The 17,645-nt window shown below is 46.0% G+C and overlaps 1 protein-coding gene across 1 annotated transcript in view; it reads right to left on the bottom strand.

Annotated features, from left to right (window-relative positions):
• Positions 1 to 719: 719 nt before the first annotated feature.
• atp2a3 (ATPase sarcoplasmic/endoplasmic reticulum Ca2+ transporting 3) overlaps positions 720 to 17,645 on the bottom strand; it is a 199,235-nt gene continuing 182,309 nt past the window's right edge. The window contains exon 21 of the mRNA XM_069885002.1: positions 720 to 5,930. Within this exon, the coding sequence (XP_069741103.1) occupies positions 5,884 to 5,930 (47 nt within the window). The 3' untranslated portion in view covers positions 720 to 5,883. The remainder of the gene's footprint in view (positions 5,931 to 17,645) is intronic.

Below are 17,645 nucleotides of genomic sequence, written 5' to 3'. Positions count from 1 at the left end.
GGGAAGGTTCAAGATCAGAGGGCGTGAACGTCGAGCATGTGTGATGGATGGGGTCTATATCACAGGGTATGGAGATCAGGGGTACACTGGCTATGTGCCTGGGGCAGCAAAATGCAGAAGGGTGAGGTAGCTCCCAGGCAGAGTGCCCAGGATGAGTGGCACCACCTACCTCATAAAGGGTTGTGCCAGGCTGAGTTGGACAGGGTGTGTTGGCAGGACCTGGCACCTCTTGGACAAATCTCCTCGAGCTTAGACTGACAACCCAGCCACTTCCAATGGAGGGGCGTAAAGAGCTGGGGGTCAGGGTGTGCCTCTCTGCCCTCTCGTGGTGCTGGATAAGGAAGCCATCGTGAAAGGTGGGTGACCACTGGGAGGTCCCCGCTATTGCAGTGGACAGAGTGGTAGTGCTCAACAAAACGATCGGCGTCCAGTCTCCCCGATGTAGAGAAGACCACAGGAGCACCAGAGGAGGAGACAGTGGGGAGGGTTCGTCTAGGCTTCTGAGTTAAGTTCTTCCCCCTCTGATCCCCCCCTCACATGAAAAGCGCCCCTCAGCTTGCCTCCAGTCACCTTCTCAGGAATCCTCAAAGCAGCCCACCTCGGAAAAACAGCACAATCCGTCACTGCCAGAAACTCCCAGGATCAAGAGTGAGGCCTAGGATCAGAGAGGGATTGTGTCCAGGTGACGAGGTCCCAATGAGGAGAACTTTGAAAGAAGCCAGAGCCCAGCATTGTCACTTTATTACGTGTTGAACTTCTCACTTCAAAATCCAGCTAGCAAAGTGGAACAGTACAATAAATATAACAAATTCTCATTGTCCTTACAGTCCTGAAGCTATTTACAGTAGGATCAGTACAGAATACCCTGTAGCATAAATGATCGAAGTTGGACCATACCCTTGATTAATGTGCAAGCTCTCACATCACCCCAAATCATCCTTCCTCACTTCTACTCAAAGACCATACTCAAACCCCTTTGGATTTTCCTCAAAGAGACCCCCGCCCACCCCCCCCTCCCCCAATTCCGTAGCACAGTGTAGCAGACAAATATCGTTTGAGCCTGGCCCAAGATTATTAGACCTTACGACATCGGAGTAGAATCAGGCCGCTCAGTTTATTGAGTTCACCCCGTCGTTCCATCATGGCTTATTGACTATCCTTTTCAACCCCATTCTTCCCATAATCATTGTTTTCTTTCCTGATCAAGAACATATCTATCTCTGACTTAAATATACCCAATCCCCTAGCCTCTGCAGCCACTCAGGAAAGAAAATCTCCCAATCTCTGATCTAAAGGGATGTTTTTGGAGTCTATGTTGTCCCCTCTGGCCCGTTTCCTCCCACCACAGAAATCATCCTCCTCATGTCCAGTATTCGAGAAGTTTCAATGCGATCCCCCTCATCCTTCTAAACTCCAGCAAGTACGGTCCCTGAGCCATCACATGCTCCTCATTCCAGGGTTCATGGTCATGATCCTCCTCTGGGCCCTCTTCAATGCCTTAGATAAGGCATTGATAAGGAGCCCAAAACTCCTCGCAATAGTCCGTGCGGTCTGACCAATGCCTTTTAAAGCCTCTTTTGATGGTGCCCATTTCAAATTGCAAACACAATTATGCTCTTGTTCCTGGGATCCTGGAAGAACCACATGATATGGAAGTTTTCCATTCAAACCAATTGCTCAGTATGCCTCGAGACTGGACATGGCCAAGACAGGAACACCATTCAAGCTAAGGAAATTAACTTTGGGACGAACAGCATTGTCAAAATTTAGCATCAGTTGTTCTCATGTTAGTAGTCCATTTCTGTCGTGGTCATTATTAACACACACAGGCCATGCCTGCAGCCTGGGACTATGGGAAAACATTGATTAGATCAGCGCTGGTTGGGAGGCAAAGGATTGCTGTTTTCTAGGCATTATGATGCATGAAAGTGGCTTCACAGGTAGTTAGGGTTGTAAAGAGATCTTTGGCCATAGTGGTCTTCATAAATCAAAGTATTGAGTATAGGAGTTGGGATAAAGTTGTACAAGACATTGGTGAGGCTGAATTTGGAGAATTGTGTGCAGTTTTGATCACGTAACTACAGGAAAGATATCAATAAGATAGAAAGAGTACAGAGAAGATTTACTAGGATGTTTCCTGGACTTCAGGAACTGAGTTACAGGGAAAGATTAAACACGTTAGGACTTCATTACTTGGCGCATAGAAGAATGAGGGGAGATTTGATAGAGGTATTTAAAATTGAGGGGGATAGACAGAGTAAATGTAGATAGGCTTTTTCCAGGAAGGGTTAGAGTTAGGAAGGGCTATGGTCTGGGTGCAGGTCAGTGTGATCAGGCAGAATAATGGACCAGATGGGCCAAATGACTTGTTTCTATGGTGCAATATATCGGGGCTGTATTTTTAATGAAAGCAGTGAAAGAGTGAACAAAATTAGAGGAGCTTTGATTGCCTATGGAGTTCAGGTGTGGCCAGGACTCGGACCCTATTGCACATGAACTGATGCTGTTGAGGATGAACCTCTCACTGGCCTGCTACAGGGGTGAATACACGCCTTCATTCTCTAACCTCAGGACACGACACTGGACTCCTGCATCAATCCGCCACTCAAGGCGGAATGCTGAAACTAGCGCTTCAAAATAAGATGCACAAAGATTGGTCAAGAATGTCATTAGAGTGCCTTGAAAGGATTGAAGGAGCATCAACATTTACGCTGTGCCTCCAGCATAAGTATACTGTATACTGTAAGTATATGGCAGACAGATCATTTTACAAATTCATCACCATCTGAAATCCGTTCACCAAAACTGTGGCTCTTCTGCACCGAATTAAACCTGGTTAAGTGGGGGAGAGGTCGGGCAAACCTGTGTGGTTTTCCCTGGAACATCAGAGGCTGAGGAGAGACCTGATGGAAGATGACAAAATGCTGGGAGGCAGGATCCTGGGTAGACAGTCAGAATGATTTCCCCAGAGTAAAAGCATCGCACAAGAGGGGATGCGTGTTTCAGGTGGGTATGGGGGAGGAAATTTAAGGGAGATATGCGGGGCAAGTATTTTACACAGAGTGGTGGGAGCTTGAACTGGGCTGCAAGGAGTAGTGGTGGAAGCAGATACAATAGTTGTATTTAAGGGGCTTCCAGACAGACCTATGAATGAGGGATATCTATCAGGTGCAAGCAGTTTGATTTGGACACCATGATTGGCACAGACACATGGGCCAAAGGGCCTTTTCCCGAGCTGCACTGTTTGATGCTGTATGTTCTATGTCTGTGTTCTAAGCTTTACATTCTAGGTTCTATGGTCAATGTTCTATACTCTTATGTCAGGCCAGAGGCAGGGAGAATCCTTCTACCTTCTCTTTAGACAGTGAAGCATTCATTCTCAGGGAGGAGAGGAAGAGCGGAGGGAAATGTTTGGTGAGATGGAAAATGAGCGCAGATCTTCCTCATGTTGCTGTTCCTTGGCCTTGATCAAAGTGGCACACGCAAACGGAGATCACTGGAAAAACTTGACAGGTTCGATGCTAGAGTATTGAAGTGAGGCATGAAATCTGTTTCCCTTCCACGGAGCTCAGTCAGTGAAGGAAGGAAACACTTTCCTCAGAAGCAGGCTTCAGGAAAATGGCTCCCGGGATGAAGAGGATTCCGTAGGTTGGGTCTGTGCCCATTGGAATGTAAAGGAATGAGTAGTGATAGCATTGAAAATTATTCTGAAGGGGTCTGGTGAGGTGGGCACTGAGCTCGTGTTTCCCCCAGAGAGGGGTTCTGGAACTTGGAGCCGCAGGCTCAGAACAGGGGCAGAGAGTTGTCAATATTTGGGATTAGTTACCCGTGAGAGCTATGGGGGCAGGACTTTAAACATGTTTGCAGTCTCTGGTCAGTTAGAGAAGCAGGGATCTGGGTCCCAGCTCCTTGCACCTTGGTGAATTGTGGAGCAGCTCTTGCTTCTGGCCCCAGGATTGAGTGCATTTCTCCCTCCTGACACTTCTATGAAATGGACAGTTGGGAACTAGTAATGCAGGACAAAGAAGCTATTGCCAGTCTGTCGGCGCTGTCTGGGATATGGTCCCTTTCTGCGGGCGACCCAGTGCTAACGACGTTAGAGGGCTGGCTCCCATCCCACACTACACTAAGACCTTCCCATTCTCTGAATCGCTCAGTTTAAAACAACCACTTCTAATTGTTTGGTTTATAAAGAACATGGATTGAATCATGTACCAATGTCAAGGACACTCCAAGAAACAAAATGGAAATTGAAATGGTGCCCGGTCCTTATGACATGTCTCGATGTTTTAGGAATACAGAGTGAAAAATCTTATCATTGTTCCTGTCCCCATGCAAAGCAAACCCTAGCCTCCCACAGTCACCAAATGCGGTACTATAATCAAATAGCTATAGATGAAAAAGAATCAGCAGGCTCTAAGGACAATATCTGGTCAACGCATCATCATTTCTAAAATTTCAAAGAACATTTTTAAACAACCCCTTTAAATGCAGATTGTTTTCATGCCTGCAACAACCACCCAGGCATGACGGTATTACACTTTAAGTCGTGGGGCAGCAACTTCTCTAGTCTGGACACATGCCCAGTTTCCTGGGCAACCTTAGGCAAGGAGCTGCCTCTCAGACCCAAGACTCAGTGGTAAACAGACCAATGGACCTTTTCACATTGGTGAGTGTGTGCACCAGAAATGAGGAAGGAGCATTCAGCAAACGGTGCTTGGCTGGTTTAGGACACGCGAGCTGTGATTTAACACCGGACACCAAAATCAGTGTCTTGTGCCCACTTGTGAATTGCCAAAACCTGTGTCGTTTGTCTATGAGGTGTGCATATTGAGTGGTGGAAACTGTCCTGAAACATTGTGTGGAAATATTGGTGAGAGGGACCACTAAATATACATCCAACCACTCATATCTCCTGATCTCTCGTGATTAGTTTTTCCAAGCTCTTCCTAGCATTGGAGCTCAACCAATACGTAGCAATGAAAGGGCGTGCATCTTAGAGGGAGATGTGTCCTGTCCCATGTAGATGCAAACAGGTAATGAGCAAGCACAGTCTCAGGCCTCTTTGGAAAATGAGAAGGTTTCCCATTGTTTCTGAGCTTGGTTGCTACCATGGGGCAGACAGCAAATGACATGAGTGTATGGACTTACTAGGACTCACAGGGACGTGACATTGACTGCTTCCTACCCCAGTCTGCGGGATCTGAGCACATCCTCATTCTGCCTGATGTGATCTTTCTGACCTCCCAGCATTCTACATATGGTCAGTTTCTCTCTCCACAGAAAATGCTTTAATTCAGATTTCTAGCATCTGCAGTGCGTACTTCTTTTGTGGGATTTTTAACTCTTAGTAGGACTGTCTTACTTGTCAAGAGACGGAGCACAATGTTTTGAATTTTCTGTGGCTGGGATCCAACTAGAGGTGATGCAAAGCCAATTCCAGGTCATTACAGAGAAGATAACGAGTTAACTTCAAAAGACAACAAGCCCAAACTAATGCTGAGTGGCCTTTTGTATTTTAGCTACAAAGTGCAGCATGTGTTCTTTGCAGAAGTAAAAGGGGAGACTCGGAAGTTATGTTAGCAATTACAGTGAGGAAAGAAGCAGGAGCTTATTAAACAAATCATCACAGCATTCTCCAAATGCTAAAGATCCATTATCAAATTCATTCCCATTGACAATTTACTGTCACACACACTCACATTACAGACGTAAACCAGGGGTCCAGTTATTGCACACTTGAATGGGGGAAATTGGACAACTGTTACACAACTGGAAAAGGCAAGAAGTCTCGCCACACACTCCTAACAGAGAACAGACATGCATGGGAGCATGTGAACGTCATACATGTGACTCTGCTCGAGCGGGATTCCTGGCCAGCTCCTAGAACTTTAGATGCCTTTTCTTTCGGTATTTCATCTCGTCTTCGTCTGAGGAAGCAAAGAGAAATTGGAGCATGAGAAAAATCTCACTGTAATCTCATTCAAGACCCTTGTGTTGTCCTGAAACCACACCGGAAGGCTTTTGTTTGCAAAATATACATGATAGTGACCTGATATGACCCGTAATAATCCCTATATCCTGTCACCCAAGGAATTCAACCAGGATCTTCCCAGAGTGACTCCATCCTGCGCATCTGAAGTAATTTCCAATCTCATCCAAACATGGCAGAGGGAGTGTCCCCATCTCATGTAAATGCACATCCTCTTTTGTGACACCTGATGAAGGGCCCAGGCCCAAAACATTGAATACCCTTTCATTCCTACAGATGTTGCCTGTTCTGCTGAAATTCTTCAGCACGTTTGTGTGTATTGTCCTGTCCACCATGAAAATGCCTCCTATAAACTTCTATCAGGTCTCCTCTCAGCTTCTGAGGCTCCAGAGAATACAACCCACGTTTGACCAACCTCTCCCCATAACTCAAGCCCTCTAAAGCAGGCAACATCTGCTATACCTCTTCTGTCTTCTTGTAAAGGTTAAAACTTTGTGTTTTTGATTCTTACTTAATTTTGTGCCTGTCTCTTTAAGAGAACTATTATGTGTAGTATTACCATAGTGACTATTGTGACAGAGTATATAGAGGTGTTTTGGAGATAAATTGGGAAAGGTTTGTTAGAGCAGGTCACACAGAAACACTTTAAAACACAGAATTTTTGCATGAATGCTCAAAGACTTATGATGGACTATTATTTGAAAAAGGCAACAAATGTAACAACAGGCAGCAGCAGCTTTGTCTGGAAAAGAGCATTTACTGTCTGGAAGCTCATGTGATCTTTGCAGGGAGAGAGCAGAAAAAGAGAGGCTTTGCTCTGAGACTTGGAGAGAGAGAGGGAGAGGGAGAGAGAGGGAGAGAGGGAGAGGGAGAGAGAGGGAGAGAGAGAGAGAGAGAGAGAGAGAGAGAGAGAGAGAGAGAGAGAGCGAGAGACAGGAGGGACACAGACATTGGTTCCAGAGGGACAAGCTGGCAAGCTTTGGAAGACGGCCTGGTCAAAGGAGAGGACTGGCTGTCCGTCCGGTATTTCCTTTGGAATAGATGAAACCGAAAGGAACTCTGTGGTGACCTGAAAGAAAGAGGTTATCTGGGGAACGCTGAAGGGGGCAAGTTTAGTCAGTGGCTGATTAAAAAGGAATCAGTTGTGGATGGCCTGGAACAAGAAAAACTCTCTCTCTGGAAAAACCAACAAGAACCCTTCTGAGTAGTAACCATTTACCTGTTAAGTACCAAAGCCTGGTGAACTTTATTAATGTTAACTTCTGTGCACAGTATAAGCATCGTCTGCAACCAGTGAGATTGGACTGTGAACCAAAGAACTTTGCTGAACTTACACACACATTACATACACGTGCGCTTAGAATTAGAAGGTTAAGTGGGTCAATAGAAATAAGTTAAAGTTTGATTCTATTTTCATGTTCAAAGATAATTAAAAGCAACTTTTGTTTAAGTGACCCTTTGCTGTTGGGTTTTGGGGTCCTCTGGACTCGTAACACTATGATGTAATATGTCATAATATCCACCCAGGCTAATGACTTGCTCTCATTCTACATGATGTGAAGGAATTGTCAGCACAAGAATTTTTTCTTTAAATATTTTGTATCTCTCTATATACTTTTGTATCTCTATATATATTTGTACCTTTTTACGGTAAATGCTTTGTTATTCATCGTCTTGTGGTGAAGTGATGCAAAATGTTTATCTGTTCCATCAATTAATAAGTCACAGAGTTTGATTTGTTGGATTAAAGTGATCTAAATTTGGGATATCGCAGCTCACGATTTGGAATATGATTCTTTGAAATTAGGCTTTATTGGAATAAGGAAAGTGTCGTCTATATTTCTTTCCCAAGCTTCCAAAGAGGGAGATTTGCAAGTTCTGCTCCGGGGGAGGGGGATTTAAACTAGATTTGCAGGGGGATGGGAACAAGAGTGTCAGAGCAGATAGATACAGGAGAGGAGGAGGAAAAAGATTACATTAACACTGCAGAGAGATACAGAAATGTTCCAGGGTTCTGTTGTTTCGGACGTGATGGGGCTGGGGAATGAAAGGGGGAAAAGTGGAAAATATCACAAGGTGCTCAGGCAGGATGGACCTTGGAGCTTCTGGCTTCATTGTTCATTGTGAGGAGGGTGTTAACAGGACTTGGAGGGCTTGAGTTCAAAGAGGGAACAGGATAAACAGGGACTGCCCTTGGTTCCATGTGGGTTGAAGGGCCTGTTTCCATGCTGCCCTAACACTGATCATTCACCACCTTTGTAACTTTCTATCTCAGTGTAGTGTTAGTCCAAAAATTTCTTCACAGAAGACGGAGTTAAAGACAAGCTGGGAAAGTGCAAAGGAGCTGGGAAATTGGACTGGAGTGGGATATTTCTTTGGAGATATTACCAAGAAGATAAGGATGTTCATGATTATTTCTCCTATGTTTGGGTGAAGCAAGCTCCACACTGCTATTTGTTGCCGTTTGCCATAGTGCAGATACAAGTGATGAGGCTCACAATTCATGCACAGTAACCAATGGCAACTTCACCTATTGCTGGACAATCTAGAAAGTTCTGTTTGCCGCCCACAGAGAGTAGAATGAGTGACTGGGTTTGGTCAATTCCTGGGCAAAATGTTGGTGAGCAGGAGGGAGGTGAGGTTAAGGCATGGGTCCAAGTGATCACAAGGCTTGGGCTGGTGCCCAGCAGTATGAACTGACAGGGAGGTGGGGGGGGGGAGGGGTGGAGTCCAGCTGAACATCCAAAGGACAGCTGGGTGTCCATCTAAGGGTCCAGATGGGCACCCATCTGAGGGTCCAGATGGGCATCTGTCCAAGGGTCTGGCTGGCTGTTTATCCGAGGGTTTGGCTGGGCCTCCATCTGAAGGGTTGGCTGGGTGTTCGTCCGAGGGTCTGGCTGTGTGTCAGTCCGAGGGTCACCCTGGGCATCCATCTGAGGGTTGGGGGGGACATTCACCTGAAGGGTCTGGGTGGGCGTTCATCCGAAGGTCTGACAGGGCGTCCATCTGAGGGGCAAGGTGGGTGTCTGAGGGTCAGGCAGGGCGTCCATCCAAGGGTCAGATGCATCTCCTACTCTCAGCCGCACAGCTCTCAAATGGACCTGGATCCCAGTCAATGTTCCCACTCCCACCCCTCCAAGATCAGTGGCACCAGAAACCCTCCCACGACCTCTCTCCTTGGGATATAGCCCACATGGGGGTCACACCATAATTCCTTTCAGAGACGGGGGAATGGCAAGGAGTGAGTGGAAGCTCAAATGGCGTCCTCTACTGCATCCATGGCAACAAACACCACAGATTCCAAACCATCTCTGTTCTAAAGGGATATATTTGTATTCCGATGTTGCGCCCTCTGGTCACAGATTCTCCCACCATAATGAAACAATTACTCCACGTCCACTTTATTCAGTCCTTTCAGCAATTGATAGGTTTCAATGAACTTCCCCCATTATCCTTCTAAACTCCACTGAGTGCAGGCCCAGAGTCATCAAACACTCCTCTTATGACAACCTTCTCATGCCAGGGATCATTCTTATCAATCTCCTGTGGGACCTCCCTGATGCTCACAATGCTCAGTGTGTGGTCTGTCTGACCCATCCCTTTCAAGTGTTCAAATTGCATCCCTACTTCTATATTCCATGCCTCTCAGAATGAATGCCAACATTGCATCTGTGTTCCCTACCACTGACTCTACATGCAAGTTAACCTTCAGGGAATCTTACAATCATGGAATGCTGCAGCACAGAAAACAGGCTATTCGTCCCATCTAGTCTGTGCCCACCATCATCTCCATAATTCCACTGACCTGCTCCCATTCCATAACCCTCCAAACCTCTCCCATCCATGTATCTATCCAATTTATTCTTAAACCACACAATCGAGCCTGTATTCACCGCAGCAGATTGCAGCTTATTCCACTATCTGAGTGAAGGACTTTCCTCTAATGCTCCCCCTGTACCTTTCCCCCTTCACCTTAAAACTATGACCCCTCATATTTATCAAAGGAAAAAGCCTATTCACATCCACTGTCTATACCTCTCATCATTTTGTAAACCTTGATCAAATCTCCCCTCTTTCTTCTTCGCTCCAAGGAATAAAATCCTAACCTGTTTAATCTTTCCCTGTAACTCAACTCCTGAAAACCCAGCAATGTCCTAGTAAATCTTCTCTACACTCTTTCAAACTTATTGATACCCTTCCTGAAGTTGGGTGCCCAGAACAGCACACAATACTCCAAATTTGGCCTCACCAATGTCTTAAATAACTTCCCCATAACATCCCAATTCCTGTACTCAATACTTTGATTTATAAAGGCTAAGATTCCAAAAGCTTTCTTTACAACCCTGTCCACATGTGACACCACCTTCAGCGAATAATATATTTGTATTCCCAGATCTCTCTGCTCCTCCACACTCCTCAGTGCCCTACCATTTACTGTATCTGCCCTACCTTGGTTTGCCTTTCCAAAATGCATCACCTCACATTTGTCTGCATTAAACACCATCTACCATTTTTTGGCCCATTCTCCCAGTTGGTGCAGATCCCTCTGCAAGCTTTGAAAATCTTCCTCACTGTCCACAACGCCTCCTATCTTTGTGTCATCAGCAAACTTGCTGATCCAATTTACTACATTATCATCCAGATTATTGATATAGACAAAAAACAACAATGATCTCAACACAGATCCGTGAGGCACACCATTAGATAAAGGCCTCCAAGGCTCTGATAGCTCAGTGGTTAGAGCACTGGTCTTGTAAACCAGGGGTCACAAGTTCTTTCCTTGCTGTATCCTTATATCTGTGAGGGGCTCTGGACAAAGTGGTAACTCTATCTTCCTTACAGCAGACAGAGATAAAGAATTTCCTGTATGTTACATTTTAAATGTAGTATTACATGACAATACCTTTTTACCGGTCTGAGGAGCAACCATCCACCACCACTCTCTGTCTTCTCCCACACAAACAATTACAAATCCAGTTTACAAGCTCTCCATGGATACCTTGTGTCTGAACTTTCTGAACTAACCTCCCATGTGGGACCTTGTCAAAGGCTTTACTAAAGTCCATGTAGACAACATCCACAGCCTTTCCTTCATCTACTTTCCTAGTAACCTCCTTGAAAAACTCTACAAGATTTGTTAAACATGACCTACCACACACAAAACCATACTGACTGTCCTTAATCAGCCCATGACTGTCCAAATGCCTATATATCCTCTCTCAGAATTCCTTCCAATAATTTACCTGCTACTGACGTCAGGGTCACTGGCCTTTAATTACCTGGTTTACTTTTGGAGCCTTTTTTAAACAACAGGACAACATGAGCTACTTTCCAATCCTCCAGCACCTCACCTGTGGCTAAGGACATTTTGAAGTTTATCAGCCAGGGCCCCTGCAATTTATACACTCATCTTCCTCAAGGTCAGAGGGAATATCATATCTGACCCGGGTGATTTATCTACCTTTATACATTGTAAGGTAGCAAGCACCTCTTCTTCCTTAATCTCCATATGTTCCATGATCCTTCAGTTTGTTTCCCTTCCTTCCTTATAAACGATGCCAGTTTCCTGAGTAAATGCTGATATAACGATATAACAATTACAGCATAGAAGCAGGCCATCTCGGCCCCTCTAGTCCATACTGAACCAAGTACTCTCCTCTAGTCCCACCTTCCTACACCTTGCTCATTCCCCTCCATTCCATATACCTATCCAATTTTTCGTTAAATGACAAAATGGACCCTGCCGCCACTACTTCCCCCAGAAGCTAATTCCACACAGCAACCACTCCCTGAGTGAAGAAGTTCCCCCTCATGTTACTTCTAAACTTTTGCCTCTTAACTCTTAACACATGACCTCTTGTTTCAATCTCTCCTACCCTCAAGGGAAAAAGTCTATCCACATCAACTCTATCTATTCCCCTCATAATCTTAAATACCTCTATCAAATCCCCCTCAACCTTTTAGCTCCAAGGAATAAATCTGCCTAATCTTTCTTTGTAATCTAGGTTCTGAAACCCAGGTAGATTTTGGTAAATCTTCTCTGCACTCTCTCTCTCCCTTGTTGATATCCTTCCTTCAGTGACCAGAACTGCACACAGATTTCTAAATTTGGTCTCACCGATGCCTTGAACAGTCTCAACATCACTTCCCAACTCCTGTATTCTATCCTTTGATTTATAAAGGCCAGCTAATTTACTAAAAGCCTTCTTCACCACCTGAGATTCTACCTTCAGGGAACGATGCACCATTATTCCTAGATCTTTCTGCTCCACTGTATTCCTCAATCCCCTCCCATTTACTACATATGTCCTGTTCTGATTATTCCTTCCAAAATGAAGCACTTTACACATCAATATTAAACTCCAGCTCCCACCTTTCAGCCCACTCTTCCAAGCCGTCCAAATCCTTGAAAACCTTCTCCATTATCCACAACTCCACCTATTTTAATATCCTCCACATATTTACTAATCCAATTTACCATCCCATCATCCAGATCATTAATGTAAAAAAAACTGTTTAAGATCTCCCCCATCTCATGAGGCTCCACGCATACTCTGATCCTCTCAGGGACCAATTGTGTCCATTACTATCCTTTTACTCTTAATATACATATAGAAACCCTTCGGGTTTACCTTCACATTATCTGCCTGAGACACCTCATATCTTCTTTTTGCCTTCCTGATTTCCTTCTTGAGTATTTTCTTGCATTTTATGTACCATTCTTGTACCTCATTAGCTCCTTGTTGCCTGTACCTGCTAATACACCTCCCTCTTCTTCTTATCCAGATCACCAATATCCCTTGATCACCAATATCCACGGTTCCCTATGCCTGGTAACTTTGCCATTAATCCTGACAGGAACATGGAGACTCTGCACTCTCAACATTTCACCTTTGAAGGCAAAGCTGAAAACACCTTTGCCAGAAAACAACTTATCCCAATCCACTCTTCCTAGATCCTTTCTCATTTCCACAAAATTTGCCTTCCTGCAATTTAGAAACCCAACTCAAGGACCAGACTTGAAGCTAATGACATTATGGTCACTGGACCCAAAATGTTCACCTACCCGTCTGACCTGTTTGGTTCCCTAGTAGATCAAGTATTGCATCCTCTCTTGTTCGTACCTCGATATTGATTTACAAAACTTTCCTGAACACATTTGACGAACTCCAAGCCATCCAGCCCTTTTACAGTATGGGAGTCTCAGTCAATATGCGGAAAGTTAAAATCTCCTACTATCACAACGTTCTGCTTACATCGGTCTGCTATCTCTCTCTCTACAGATTTGCTCCTCCAGTTCTCTCTGACTATTGGGGTGTCTTTAATACAACCCTATCAGTTCCTCAACTCCACCCATTATGGCCTCTGTAAACAAACCTTCCTGGGCTGTCCTGACTTCACACAGCTGAGATATTTTCCCTGACTAGCAATGTTACTCCTCCCCCTTTATCTCATCTGAAGCAAGAGAGCCCCAGAACATTAAGCTGCCAGTCCTGCCCCTCCTGCAACCGTCTCACTAATAGCAACAAAATATCATGTGTGTATCCATGCCCTAAGCTTGTCAGCCTTTCTAACAATACTCCTTGCATTAAAATAAATGCACCTGAGAGCATTTCTACCATGTCTGTCTAATCATACAGTCCTCACATGACCTTTATCCTCCTCCTTCTCACTATCTACTCTAACATTCTGGTTCCTCTCCCCTTGAAAATCTAGTTTAAACTCATCAGGGCAAGACTAATGAACCTACCCTCAAGGATATTAATCCCCTTCCAGTTCAGATGCCATCCATCCCATCAGTACAGGTCCCATCTTCCCTGGAACAGAGCCCAGTGATCTAGAAACCTGAAGCCCTCCCTCCTACACCATTGTCCCCAGCCACATGTTCAGCTGCCTTATCTTCCTATTTCAAACCTCTCCAGCACGTGGCATGGGAAGCAATCCTGAGATCACTAGCCTGGGGATCCTCTTCTTCAACCTAGCGCCTAACTCCCTGAACTCTCCTTGCAGGATCTCCTCACCCTTCCTACCCACATCATTGGTCCCTACATGGACCACAACATCTGGCTGATTACCCACCCACCTAAGAATGTTGTGAACTCAATCTGAGATATCCCAGACCCAGGCACCAGGGGGGGCAACACACTATCTGGGATTCTCAATCTCCACAGAACCTCTCATCTGTCTTCCTAACTATGGAATCCATTATCATGACAGATCATCTCATTTACTCCCTTCCCTTCCTAACCATAGAACCAGACTCTGTGCCAGAGACCTGATTGCCATGGCTTGTGTCTGGTAGGACATCCCCCTCAACAGTATCCAAAATGGTACACTTGTTTTTCAGGGGGATGTCCACTCGTTCTCCCTTTCCTAACTGCAACCCATCTTCCTGCCCTCTGTAACTCCTAGCCACACACCCTCTGCCTCCTGAATGCTCTGGAGTTTTTCCACACCAGTTTCAAAGCCTTAACACATCTTGTCAGGAGCATCAGCTGGACACACTCCTCACATTTGTAGTAATCAGGGAAACTACTGACTTCCCTAACAATCTACATCCTACAAGAGGAGCATTACACTGCCCTGGGCTCTATACCCACATTCTCTCACTCTAACCCACTCTCTCTACCCCATCTCTCTCCATCCACTCTCACTCTCTCTGTCCCACTCTCTCTATCCACTCTCACTTTCTCTATCCCACTCTCTCCATCCACTCTCTCTCTCCATCCACTCTCACTCTCTATCCCACTCTCTCCATCCACTCTCTCTCTATCCCACTCTCACTCTCTCCATCCACTCTCACTCACTCTATCACCACTATACCACCACTTTCTGCCTATTTATGCTGGTCGTGTGTGTGGTGGTACACCTCTGGCCTTGCAGGGGGCAACCTCTGTACCTGCAGGAGTGTAAGGGGATAGGACAACACTTGGCTGGCTGCCTATCAGTCAGCCTGAATGGATCAACCCCCACCCGGTCGGGTGTCAACCACCCTCCGGGATATAAGCCTACACCGGCCTCCCGAGGCCTCACTCAGAGTCGCTGCAGCCATGGCCTGCCTGGCTCTGAGGAAGTCTTTGTGGATTAAAGCCTGTTGTACAGTCTTTATCTTTGTGTGTGTCTGATTCTGGCTAACAGTGCACCACAATTTAATCCACAAAATTTTCCCACGGCTACCAACGAGACCCCTCACGAACGCCTGTTCTTATTCCCCAGGAAGTTGGTGACTGGAATGTCACTCCCAGCATGGCTCACGTCCCCGGGACTGGTGCTTCTGTGTAAGCAGAAGGCCAAAGCCCTGGTAGAGCAGGTTTTCCTCCTTCATGCAAACCATAACTACACTTACATTAGGTTCAGCAGTGGCAGGGAGGACACCATCTCAACCAGGGACTTGGCACCAGCAGGAGCACCCAGCAGACCACGCCATCCTCCAACCCAGGTCGACGCTTTAGCCTTAGGAGACGAACCCTCCCCCCCACCCATCCAATACGACCTGCATACATCGACCCCAGCACCCCTGGCCACCCCTCTGCGCGGCACCACACCAGCCACACACACCCCTGCCGCCAGCCCCCCCCACTTCCCCTCTGACCAATGACCAGGAGCCAGTCCTACGACGGACACAGAGAACCCGGCAGCCGCCGAGTCGTCTCAACCTGTAAATATTGTATGTACATAATGGGTGCGATTCCTTGTTACTGTCCCCCACACCCCCCCCGCCCCGGGACAATTTTAAAGAAGGGGGTGAATGTGGTGGTACATCACCGGCCTACTGCAGGGCCACCTCTGTACCTGCAGGAGTGTAAGGGGTCAGGACAACACCTGGCCGGCTGCCAATCAGTCAGCCTGAATGGATCAAGCCCCACCCAGTCGGGGTCAAATAACCCTCCGGGATATAAGCCTGCGCTGGCCTCCCGAGGCCTCACTCAGTGTTGCTGCAGCCACAGCCAGCCTGGCTCTGTGGAAGTCTTTGTGGATTAAAGCCTGTTGTACAGTCTTTATCTTTGTGTGTGTCTGATTCTGGCTAACAGTGTGGCTCCTGGGGGAGGCGAAAAAACAAACAGAAAAAAACTGGGGCCAATTTCAGGAAAAGTCTCTTGAATCTTGCTTGAGGACTCCACACCTTTGATTTCTGAGAATGTCCATTTAGAAAGTAGTCTACACCTTTATTCTTTCCACCAAAGTGCCTAATCAGACCCTTCTCCTCACTGCCATTCCCTCACCCACTCTTACCCAACCCGTCTCAGGGCTTCGCCAACATTACCTGCCTCTCTTCCTACCTTTGAATCATCTGAAAACCTGCCATAAACCATTTCCTTCATCCAAATCAATAACAAATCCAAAACAATATTCATCAACATCAATATTGACCTGCAATTTCCTTTCACCCCCTTCCCCAGTCTCTCTCTTTCTCTGTTCCCTGTTTCCTTTTCACCAACTTTCAAATCCTTTTCTTCTCTATCAGAGTGGCCCCCTCCCTCTCTCACTTCTCAGCTTTCTTTCATTCTCCCCTCCCACTCCTATGACTTCTGACCTGTAATCCTGTGCTAAGATCATGGCCCTGGTGTTAGACACAGCAGCCTGGAGAAACCTGATCCCTGCAACAACCCTTCCAAGAGTTTTGTTGGATTCAGAGACATGGCCCCTTTTTCTAAGCTCCAAAGACCATAGATCCAGTGTCTCTCCATGCACAATAAGCCTGGAATCTAAAGAATCAACGATTGACTTCCTTTGCACCCTCTCCCTTGACAGGGTGCCCAGACCTGTACCACCATGAGACCAGGAGCAGAATTAGGTCATTTGGCCCATGCAAAACATTCTAGATGGCTTCTCACCAAGGCCCTGGGAGCAAAGCCATCGCTAAGCTTTGAATCATACTTTTTTAAACTGCAAACTTTTAAAATCTTCACCACAGTCGCTCTTAAAGACTTACTGAAAACTCACTTTTAACACCAAGTCCCTGAAATGGATAGGATGGCAGAGAAAGTAGAATATTACAGCATAGTAAAGACCCTTCTGCCCACAATGCTCTGCTGACCTATGTAAATCTACTCTTCAACCATCTTCCCTTTCCTGACCTCACACTCATGACCCTCTATTTTTCTTGCATCCATGTGCCAAGAGTCTTTTAAGTGTCCCTCCACCACCACCACACCCAGCCAATGTCTGTGTATGAAAATGTTCCTCCATCATCTCCCCTAACTCCACTCATCTCATATTTCCTCAGGTATTTGCTACTGCCAAACTGGGAAAAGGGTGTTGGCTGTCCATCTTATCTATCTGCGTCTCTCATAACCTCGCATACCTCTTCTCATCACTTCACAGAGAAAACCCCCAGCTTGGTCAGTTGCTTCAGAAGGTGGACGATGCCTCATCAAGGCTCTGAGATTAGAGAAAGCAAATCTGATTGCAGCTCTATAAAACCTACTTCAGGCTGAACAAGGTCTTGCCTGGCTTACAGAGGATGAGTTATGGGGAGAGGTTGGGAAATCTTGGGTTGTTTTTATCTGGAGTGTTGGGGGAGTCCTCATCGAGGCGAGGAACATTGTTAGAATCTTTTTACCTGTCAGATCCTAAAGGTCATGCATTTATAGTGGTGGGAGGGCGGAGGGGGTTAGGGCAAGTTTTTCCACACTGACAGTGGTGGGTGTCA

This window comes from Narcine bancroftii, chromosome 6 (genome assembly GCF_036971445.1).
Source record: "Narcine bancroftii isolate sNarBan1 chromosome 6, sNarBan1.hap1, whole genome shotgun sequence".
NCBI classification, from domain to species: domain Eukaryota; kingdom Metazoa; phylum Chordata; class Chondrichthyes; order Torpediniformes; family Narcinidae; genus Narcine; species Narcine bancroftii.
Note: the sequence above shows the minus strand (reverse complement) of the source record. Positions and strands in the feature narration are given on the sequence as shown.